At 45.7% G+C, this 10,728-nt stretch overlaps 1 protein-coding gene across 1 annotated transcript; it reads right to left on the bottom strand.

Annotated features, from left to right (window-relative positions):
- Positions 1 to 546: 546 nt before the first annotated feature.
- On the bottom strand, positions 547 to 9,711 carry cax1 (cation/H+ exchanger protein 1). Its single transcript, XM_049008369.1, has 20 exons — positions 9,554 to 9,711; positions 7,696 to 7,854; positions 6,616 to 6,737; positions 5,774 to 5,882; positions 5,557 to 5,673; positions 5,411 to 5,472; positions 4,937 to 5,098; positions 4,446 to 4,631; positions 4,074 to 4,173; positions 3,617 to 3,758; positions 3,327 to 3,510; positions 3,054 to 3,153; positions 2,851 to 2,969; positions 2,712 to 2,749; positions 2,407 to 2,519; positions 2,126 to 2,271; positions 1,877 to 1,971; positions 1,679 to 1,757; positions 1,167 to 1,275; positions 547 to 950 (listed from the first exon to the last, which is right to left on the bottom strand). Exons 1-20 carry the CDS (start codon positions 9,603 to 9,605, stop codon positions 877 to 879), a joined length of 2,268 nt encoding a protein of 755 aa, XP_048864326.1. The 5' UTR covers positions 9,606 to 9,711; the 3' UTR covers positions 547 to 876.
- Positions 9,712 to 10,728: the final 1,017 nt, after the last annotated feature.

Genomic DNA, 10,728 nt, shown 5'->3' with positions numbered 1-10,728 from the left:
AGAAAATACTACCGAAATTTCTGTACCGAAAAGGAATTGGTGCAACTACAATCATACTTCATGGATCCCAAGGGAAATTACATTGGCTGCACCCACCCCCAAACTGACCCTCCATACCCATCATTCTTTTGTTTATGCATGGGACTTGAACCTCGTCTGCATGATGTTATTTCCAGGATGTTGGGTAGAAGGGCTTCCTGGACTGAAGCCACCATCCTGACCATGCAGGAAATGGTTTTTAGGCAAAAATCGCCAATTGTCAGTACTTGTGTACGTGTTTTATGTTCAATGCTGAAAAAAATAAACTTGAACGATAAGTTGAATATAGCATTTTATGTGTAATCCTGCTAATTTGCATTTAAGCATACATGGAATTTATGCAAAGTTATACTTGGAGAAGCTTGTTTTGCAAAGATCCAATGGCTTTATTTGCTGGCAAATACATAAATACTGCTAGTTGGTCTCCCAGTTTCTACTACATTAGTGTTATGGACCTCGGATGTGTTGGGTCACCCTCCAGTGATGTAAACATTTCAAACTTTGAACTGCTTTGAATTAATATTTAATTATGGTTAACATGCTTTTCATTACAAAATGTGGATTTGTCAGTTTTCTATTAAAAAAGTTACATTATTTCCATTAGATTTACAAAAATATTCATCTTCAACCAATACATTGCAGTTTGCATGACATAAAAAAGTACTTTTGTTTTACACCATGTGACAATCACCCTAACATTCAAAGACAGATCAAGTATTGCTGAGGACAAAGTAATCTACGAGTATGGAATGGAGCAAGGAAACTAAACATGCCCACAATCTGAACACAGCAAACAAAAAAAGCAGGACCACACAGCCCCTCCCCTCCTTCAGGAGCTTAGCAGCCTGCAGGTGAAGGTGCGAAGAAGTAGAGGGCCATGAAGACAAGGTAGAGAACCACCAAGGCTGTACCTGGCCAAGGGAACAAAAGAGTGTTAGATGGACACCACAGCCACGCTACTGCCAACAAAATGGAGATGAATCCTGATGACCTAGTACATAAAGGTCTCAGATCCAAAATAGAACTCTTCCGATGTCCACTAGAGGGCAATATTGATTATACATCCATTCACCCTCCAGTCACAGTCATCGGTGTCGCTGGAAACTACACCAGGATGCACAATTTACCTTGAAAGTAGTCTGACTTCCCGTCCATGAAAATATAGTTGACAAGAATGACACTGAAGATACTGGACCATAGGTGCAGGTCGCTGAATATGAGTACGAAGCCAACATCCTGCCAAAACAAGCAAATGGGACATTCACCGCAAAGGGCTGGTGGAACGTGCCTGTAACATCTTTACTGTGAGGACGCGTCACAAGCAACAAATCTGAAATTATTTAAAAACTACAGAGGCTTGGAAGGGCCACTACACACACACACACGTCACTAAACTTTAAACTGACTGAAATAGCAAATTCAGAGCACACAAGTGAATTTGTCTTAGTATTTATGCACATGAAATAAAACATGACTCTGGCTCCTCCAGGGCAGCAGTCAACATTCTGGCAGGGCTGCTTATCTGGTACATGTCATCAGGATATCCCACTTGCATGCCGTGTTTTGATAAAAATGCTCAGGTTTGTAAAACTGTGCTCCAGAAATTGAGAGATTAGCAAGCTGCAGAAAAGGAACTCACACAGAAAATGTTGAACAAGATGAGGACCGGGATCTGCAGCATGCAGACTTGCACAGCTAGACAACTTCCAACCTCCAGGCTGATTGGAGACAAAAAGGGAAAAAACCGCCATTATTCAGAGTGGAACAAAAGAATGAGCACACTGGCCCTCAGGGCAATCAAAAATAAAAAGAGGGGGAGATTTTAACAGGAACCAGCCTCAAACTCATGTTGTTCTGTAGGGCAAACTGAATGCCGTTGACAATCTCTGGGAGTTCAGGGATCATCGCGATCACGGTCACACCTATAAAATACTGCCACAAAAGAAAGAGGTGGTTACTGTCTCCTGTATTCTCAATACTAAGGACTCCAACAATAGAACATGTCATTTCTCCTGTGCTATGGAGGAGCTACTGCCTCTCTTACAGCACCGCAGCATTTGGATGACCCCAGTATAACAGCAAATACCTGGGAGATGTGAGAGTGGGCCAGGATGGGCTTGATATGCTCTGTGGTCAGGTCAGCGCAGGCAGACATCAGCAACGTGGCTGTGATGAGGATGACCAAAGCTCTCCACCTGGACCAGTGCACCACTGCGCCATGGTGCCCAGATGCTGAGGCATGCGCGCGCACACACACAGACACACACACACAGAGAAACATGAGCGCCGATTCCACTTCTCACACTTCAAAAGCCATCACTCTGCACCCAACAGCACTGCCCCACCCTCATCCTTGTGGAGGCTGACCGTGGCAGCCGCTGATGTGGATGTCATAAATGTGAGAGTGCGTCTTCAGCGTGAAGATGAGGCCCACAACATAGGCTGCAGGCAGCAGGATGGAGATAGTGTAGATCAGTGGCCTGTGGGATAGCACAAAGGATCTGATTATTTTTTGGTAGCAGTGATAGAGCAAACACAAAATGCTGCAAAAAAACAAAAATCTGAATGTCGAACTAGCCCAGGGAGATGTGTTCAAAAGTTACATTTGTAATGTGCTCACTGGCCACTGCCCCAGACAGATTATCCACACAACTGGCAATTCCAAAACTCACTCAATGTGGCTGTGGAACAGGGAGTAATTATTTTCACTCTGCAAAGAACAGGAAAATTTTGGGCAGTGAATTTAACTCCAAAGTGTAATTGAGGGTCAGCGGCACACTTCAGCGAAACTCACACCCCCTGGACACCTACCAGGTCATAGTGACAGTCCCTGCAGACCAGGGGGCCGCTGCCATTTGCCGCAGAGCTGGTGCAGCTGTCGCACATCAGATTCCCATAGGCCTTGGAGAAAAGCGTGGGTGCGAACACCCCTGTAGACACATCGGGTGGGGAGGGTAAACGCATGACCAGTCACGGCAGACACGATTGGCTGTGCGCAAGGGCTGGGCCCTTACCTCCCACCGAAATGAAGAGCAGGGCGGAGCTGACCCCTGCCGAACGGCTGTTGAACCTCTGCTCCTGGTGCCGACAGCCTCCGAGGATCATGCTTATCCCCTGTGGGGGGAGACGAGGTGGACACACTCAGGGACTGCAGCTGGCAGAGACATTATCCAAAACTCTCTGAAGGCTGAAATCTACAGGTCTGCCATTCCTCAGTCTCAGCACTGGGGCACCTCAAACCTTTGCAAGTAGCGTGGAGAGCCCAGCAGCATCAGGGAGCTACTCACTGGGATGAATAGTACGCATCCCAGCAGGGTCCCCGTCAGAGCAGACTTCACAACCTCCTCGTAGCACTTGGTCCCTCCTTCGTGGCCACGCAGCAGCGCTGTGATGTAGAAAGTCAGCTCCGTGATGGAGCCGAAGGTAGCGTTGACCACTGCCCCCACGGCAAAGTTACTCTGCGCCGAGATACTGGGGAGGAGCACAAAAGGAATCCCAGTGGGCAACAGGACATGTGACAGGGAGAAGAGCAACAGCAGACCATCACCTTTCACTGCCATGCCTGGCGAAGACGTACCTGGCAATGCCCATGCCAATGTAATAAGACAGGGGCATGATGGAGACCATGGCCAACGCAAACTTCGTTTCAGAGTTGGTACAGTAGTTGTCCTTATCCGCATAACCAATCACCAGCGTGATAATGACCAAAGGCAGAAGATCTGTAGGTTGAGCGCTGTAAGGAATACAGGAGCCAATGTGGCATCAAGGCGACGTGGGGACATTCACTTCCAGCCTGAACAAGACGAGAGCTTGAGGTGAAGCCACAGAAAAAAAATATTTAGTAGATCAACTTGTCAATGCAACGTAACTACAACTAACTTGAGCATCAAAATAAGATTAAGGTAATAAATGATAACAATAGATATAAATACAATTATTAGTAAGGACTTTCTGGGAAAAGAACAGCTTCATCCACGAGAGGAGGCTGTGTCCCGTAAGGAAAAGCCGCTGAACTTTTCTTCACAAAAGGATACTGACAGCAAAGACGTTGAGGCCATCGACTGTGTACTTGTAGTAATACCAGTTGAAGGCATAGTAGCAACAGAGAACTGCTCTGGTCTCACAGCCCTGATTCTGAAGAAAAAAAATTCAAGGATTCATAGAAACATTTCAGAACAATGGACCCCCATGGCAACAGTTAACAGCTGCAATCATCCGTCAGCGGGTTGGCAGGGCTAATCTGGTTGAGTTCTTCAAAATCACTTAACTGATCTAATTGGAACAGAACTTCTGTAATTCTCCAACTATTGGGCTAATGTGAAGAATCACATCTGTAAGGATGCTGGACGCTGGACGACCTTCACCTACATGTGCTGACTGTTCAGGAGCCCTGGAAGCTTCCTCACCTTTCCAGGCACAGTGATACGGACCTCCTCTGGTGGCATGAGCAGGATGGTCCCCATGGTCCGAGCGTTCATTTTGGTGACAGGGATGGTGAAAACCAGGAGCCAGGAGAGCAGGCAGGCCAGAGCGTGGACCACACACAGGAGAGGGTATCCCAGCAACAGCCACACGTACGTGCTGACACGACGCTGTGAGCGGAGTTCAGTCTCATCACTTCCTATGAAATATTCTGTTCATTTCCCTCTAAAGAGGAAATCCTGGTCATTAGATCTTAAGGCACCAAATCTATTAAAGTGAGACCAAAAATTCTAGATACTAGACACAGGATATGAATGAAAAACGTTGGCAAATGTGATCACATAACTAACTTGTAATTCACTGGTAACAGGAACAACAACAACCAAACCAAACCAAACGACAAACCTCAGTACAGAAAAGCCTTCAAGCCGGACCTGATTCGATAGGGAAGCATTAAGCATGCAGACGACCTCACCCAGTAGCGAGGCAGAGGTTCTGCAGGAGCACTGAGGCAGGGGGCAGGAGCCTCCACGGACGTGGAGTCCAGCAGGGGCGTCGTCTCCCGGACCTCATCCACCTCAGGGATGGCCTCACAATGGGGGAACTTCACACAGCACCTCCTCACCATACTGGAGGTCTGAGGAGACACCGGAGGACACTAAATGGGAAAATGTTCCAAAGTCTTCCATCTCCATTAGTCGCAGCAGTATCACAGCACACCCATGTAAAGTGCCTGTTGTGAAAGACACTATATAAAAAACTGAATTCCATTGAATTTAATAAAGGTTTACAATAGGTATAAATCCCATTCCTTAGGATCTATAATGTTCTGCTGCATGCAGCAAATTTTATTAAACACAATGAAACACTCATCCTGAAGCAAAAGAATGCATTTAAAATACATTATAAATTCTGAAGGAGACGACAAATCTCCAATCTGTAAACATACCTTTTGTACTGACTTCCCAAAAGGCCATAGAAAATAATAAGACAGCTGCAAGCAAAGCTTCCCTGGAATGAAGGGCAATAGTTAAAGCAGCGAGATCACATTACGGTAGATGCCAATGACAAAGGGCTAACAGGAACAACACTCACCGTAAGGGAGCCCGAAGACCGTCAGAAACATGACAAAGCTGACCAGGAAGTAAACCAGGGACAGCCACCAGCCAAAGAGAAACACATACACTATATTTCCACATGTAACCAAAGACCCTGCAATCACAAAGTGGGAAACGTATTAACTAATAACTCCTAATCACCAGCATGTTAGACTGATTTTCGCTTTGGGACGGCACTCTGCTGTTCTCTGTACCTGCTTGGGGTTTTATGAAGTTAAGTTCAGAGTAAAGCTCCTTCACAATATCAGACCGATCCTCAAACGGCCGCTCAGTCACATGGCTTTTCCACTTCCTGAAACCGAACTGGAATGAGGAAGATGAGTTATGGTTGGAATTACAGGGGATTCAGGGAGAGCTCAGCTGCCCCTGGAAAGGACACACCTACTTGAAATGTTTGGGGGGGGGGCACTCTACAAATTGTCCACTTTCATGTTTAGGTTTTATATTTTATTGTTAAGGTTCCAGAAATAAGACAATAACAGTACAAATGTCAATGTTGTGCAATGTTGTTACATTTTCAGAGTATTTGTCACTAAACACAATCCTGTGTCTGGTCCTGCTGTGGCCAGCCATGCATGGGGGCACTGCACTCAAATTACTACACATGTGTGCAGCCACCTGAACTCCTCATAATTATGTGGACGAAGTATTTGAATGGAAGTTGTTAATTAAGAAACAGTATTTTTATTCAGGATTTCTGCTTGATTCTCATCTAGTTATTGTGCCTACGTTAAACGTTCCTGACAGTATTAACTGCCTGCACTAGTAATAGAATGTGTTTTGCAGTAACCCTGTTACTGACCGTGTTGCCACACATTTGTGTGTGCGCACATGCGTGTGACTTTGGAAGTGATGGTGCACACTGGAAAACAGGGTTCTCCCAAAAGCCACTGCATAATTCAAACCCTGGATGGAGTCAATACCAACTGCAGCCGGGGCATGCAGACATGCAGACACATGCACAGCAGTGGGATCTCAGATTGGTAAGTTCTTTCGGAACTGCAGCACCATCCAGAGCATCAGAGACGTCACTCACCCGGTAGTTGTTCACTAACTTGTGAGCTTCCACTTCATTCTCCGCTCGGATGGTGGTCTTGCAGGTGCATTCCTCCCACAGGTCGTTGGAGGTGTGAGCACACCTCGAAGGGGAAGAGCATCCTGCCGAGAAACACAGAGGACCTTCAGGACGTCCAATCAATTACTTATTTCCAGTAGGGCCCTAAACTTCTAATCAACTTTTCTGGTTCAATCCGAAGGGGAGATGAAGAGGGATGGGGTGAGGCAGAGGGGGTGAGGCAGAGTTCTGGACTATCTGGAGTTTATGGAGAGATTTAGCAGCAATGTGTGTACCAGCGAGCTGCAGGAGTCAAGACGGCTCGAGATAAAGGCGTGAAATGAGGGACTCAGCATCAGAGTTAGAAAGGCAGGACCTAAGCTGGGAAATGCTGTGAAGCTGCAAGAAAGCTGCGTTTACTGTGGCATATATGGGTGCATGAAAGGAGAGGGTTGGGTGAAACAACACCAAGGTCATGAAGTAGAGGGGTCCAAAAGGTCGAGTGTGGGTTCTGACCCGACAATTAGTTCCGTTTTTAATTTGTGGATAAGAGAAAGGGGTCAGTGTAACATTCCCGTTTTAATCAAATTACACTACTATAAAGATACGTTTCTGCTCCTGAGAAAATCAGTGTAAAGTAAGTAACGTTACTTTACACACAGGCTTTACATAAAGTCTCTGCCTCAGGTTAAGTTACAGTCGTGACGGTCCAACCCAAAACCAAAAGGTAAATGGACTGCATTTATATAGCGCCTTTCTACTCCTATGAGCACTCAAAGCGCTTTACATTTCATGCCTCACATTCACCCATCCACACACCCATTCATACACCAGTGGCGGAGGCTGCCATGCAAGGTGCCAACCTGCTCACCGGGAGCAATTTGGGGTTCAGTGTCTTGCTCAAGGACACTTTGATGGGGTCAGGAGGAACCAGGGCTCGAACCTGCAACCCTCCACCATGGTGAAAGTGAAGGGAAGTGAAAGTTATACAGAAGTCAGAGAGACGGGTGCACGGGCCGTGACAAAGACAACTGCAGTGAAGCGGAACGGAAAGACGCTCACTTCTCTGTCTGGACAAGCAGCCAGGGGTGGCATGACTGTGCTGGTGGGTGAAGGTTGGCGACGGGGTCTCTGCCAGCTCGGGCTGCAGGCTGGCAGCGCAGAGCCGGTCGCACAGCGAGCCACGGCGGTGACCTCGAGGATCATGATCCCACAGGGCCTCTGGGGAAGGGATCAAAAATGGAACCTAATTCCATCAGAAGGGGGTGTTTATATACATATACAAAGAGCAAATCAAAGTGGAGGTAAGGGAGGCGGAGTCTGATGAAGCGCCACTCCGAGGGAAACGGGATATAGCCAAGATGGCACAGGGGATTTTTCCCTGCTGGGCTCAGCGGGCAGATACGAGGACGGCACCCTGATACACGACAAGGCGCGGGGGACGCCGACAAGAGAACGGCACCCTGATACACGACAAGGCACGGGTTCCATTTCATGTAGGTGCCAGGAGCAGTAGTAAAGCATTAAATTTAACTTGAAGAGCTGGTCGGGCCAGTTGTGTGAAAGATCACAGGATGTCACTCCAGGCCATCAGCACATGATTGGTGTCTTATGATCAGTCACTAATCCAATTCCATGTCTGCCTGATTCTGTTTAAATACTGAAAAACATTCGTTTCTTCCCGCTCGTTAAATTAGCGCAATCAACTAGTGAGTTGATGCGTTTTAAGCACGTGCCAAAAATGGGGACCTTGACAGCTACATCAATACCAATTCTTGCAGAAAGATACAAACGTAAATGAAAAGAAAAACAGCATGGGGACACTGCATCATCAAAAGCAATGTTTACTTAAAGCATGTTTCTGATCTGCGGTGGGAAAGCAGAACATCTGAGGGTGCGAAAATCCCTAAAGAGGAAGCAGGAATCAAATCCGCCACTTATTCTGTTTATATTAAATATATGCAACAATCGAGTTGTATTCACTGTTATAAAACGAAGGTCTCTGTTCCTTTGTAACACCAAAATAATGCCGTCTGGATCCCCGATTGGTACGTGCCCCGTAATTCTCCATCTTAAACATTTAACAAACAAGCCAAGCTAACCAAACACAGCATACAGAAAATACGGCTGCAAGAAATTATGACGAAGGCCTAGGTGAATACACACTGCACTTAGATTACGCCTCACTACAGGAGAGAGAATCGTTTTAAAAGCGCGATATAACCTGTTAAAATAACATTAAAAACGTATGTAAAACAAACAGCTTAAATGGTTCAAGTTTCGGCTAAATTCATGTCCTGCCTGCATATAAATCTGCTGCGCTAGGCAATGAGCAAAGGGATACGCAGAGAATTATAGTAAAGCTTAACTAAACAACATAAACCACGATGAATAAAAATAAACCATGCTGTAAGTTTCACCATGCAGCGGGTTTGGGTTTCAGCTTCACTGTTTCGATACCAGGATTTAATAATACGGAACCTGATTACGCCGCTAAATATTTTCTGTAAGTAGGATTATTTTATAGTTTCATAAGAACATTTATAACAAACGAGAGTTACAACATGTAACAAGAAACATAAACGCGAGGAACCATCTGCTAATGTCCATACATTCACCATTAAGATATTTGAACTACGAAATGCACCAAAAAAAAATTATCCAAAGTTGTTTTTTATAATGATGTTCAACAACTCGTTACGAATTTTGTATTGTAGTCATCTACAATTTAGATTTCAAAAACAAATGCCGGTGTTTCTCAGATAAATCATTTGAATGTCATCTACACTGAAATTACCAAACCTTTGGACAATGTGAATCGACGTTTCAGCGTTGTTACTCTGCACAGTAAAATTAACTAAGTCACTTTATTGCGACTGCAAAAGCGCCATCGATGGGATTTATGCAAAGGGACTCTCACCTTGACTGTCGACTGTGGACCTACGCCTGCGGCTTTCCACGTCTGTAGACATGGCTACAATGGACAGAGATAAAAAGAGACGCACCACCGGCTTGCTCCGGAGCGAGACGGTCAACCCTGCATCTTGTAAGAGTTGAACTGCGCACCACAGCGCTGTAAAGCGGCGAGAAGAGCCACGGGACGAGGGGGCGTGTCCGTGACGTCATGACGCAGCGGGACCCGATGGAATAAACTACATTAACTACCACCAATATAATAATAATAATAGTAATAATAATAATAATTATAATTCGGTTCCATCGAATCTCCGTAAATCTGTTTTTCAGGAACAATTTTCATTAATTTGTTGTTTTAAAGACGAGGTCTAGAACTGCCCAGTAGGCTAGAATATATCGAAGACGTGAATACCAGACAGAGATTTTATATGATGATTGGTGTCTGCAGATAGCGTTGTGACATTAATGCTGGCATTTTCCGTGATTATCTAATCAAATGTTCGCCAAACCGGACAAAAGCTGAGCGACAGAAACGGGGATGCACGCACGAGAGAAAGCCAGTTTTACTGCGCGCCAGAGAAGTTTACTTTAAAAAGGGTGAAGCCATTATAAACATTGCAGGTGATTTGACCTGCAGAAACTCCCAGACCTACCTGGAGCAACAATGCTACTCATTGATATTCATTATTTAACTCTGTTTTAGGTTACATTAACTCTGATTGCAGTTAATGTACACTGTGTCTTGGTTTACTCAAAGGATATTTTGTTAGTTAAATTCTATCTGCGGCAGCCAGGAGTTATGGGGGCGTCCCCTTGGCCCGGTCCAGCTGCTGGCAGTCGGATCATCCTCAGGAAAACACGTCACACGGCCATAGTGCGGTATTTGACGTTCCCTCACAAATGCAGGTAATGTGCCTCATTCGGGACTCCTTGAGCAACTGCTTGTATAACACAAAGTCAAACCAGCTGTACCCAAGGATTCTCCAAAGAGACACAGTACTGAAGGAGTCCAGTCTTCGTCTCAGATAACTGGATAGCGTCCATGTCTCACAGCCATACAGCCAGACAGGGAGCATCAGGACTCTAAAGGCTTGGACTTTTGTCCTCTCGACAAGGTCGACACCTCCCCCGCAGACAGACACACTGCTGATGGCCGTGCCTAAGAAGTCATTAATGGCC

This window comes from Brienomyrus brachyistius, chromosome 1 (genome assembly GCF_023856365.1).
Source record: "Brienomyrus brachyistius isolate T26 chromosome 1, BBRACH_0.4, whole genome shotgun sequence".
NCBI lineage: Eukaryota > Metazoa > Chordata > Actinopteri > Osteoglossiformes > Mormyridae > Brienomyrus > Brienomyrus brachyistius.
This window is presented reverse-complemented; position numbering and strand designations above follow the sequence as displayed.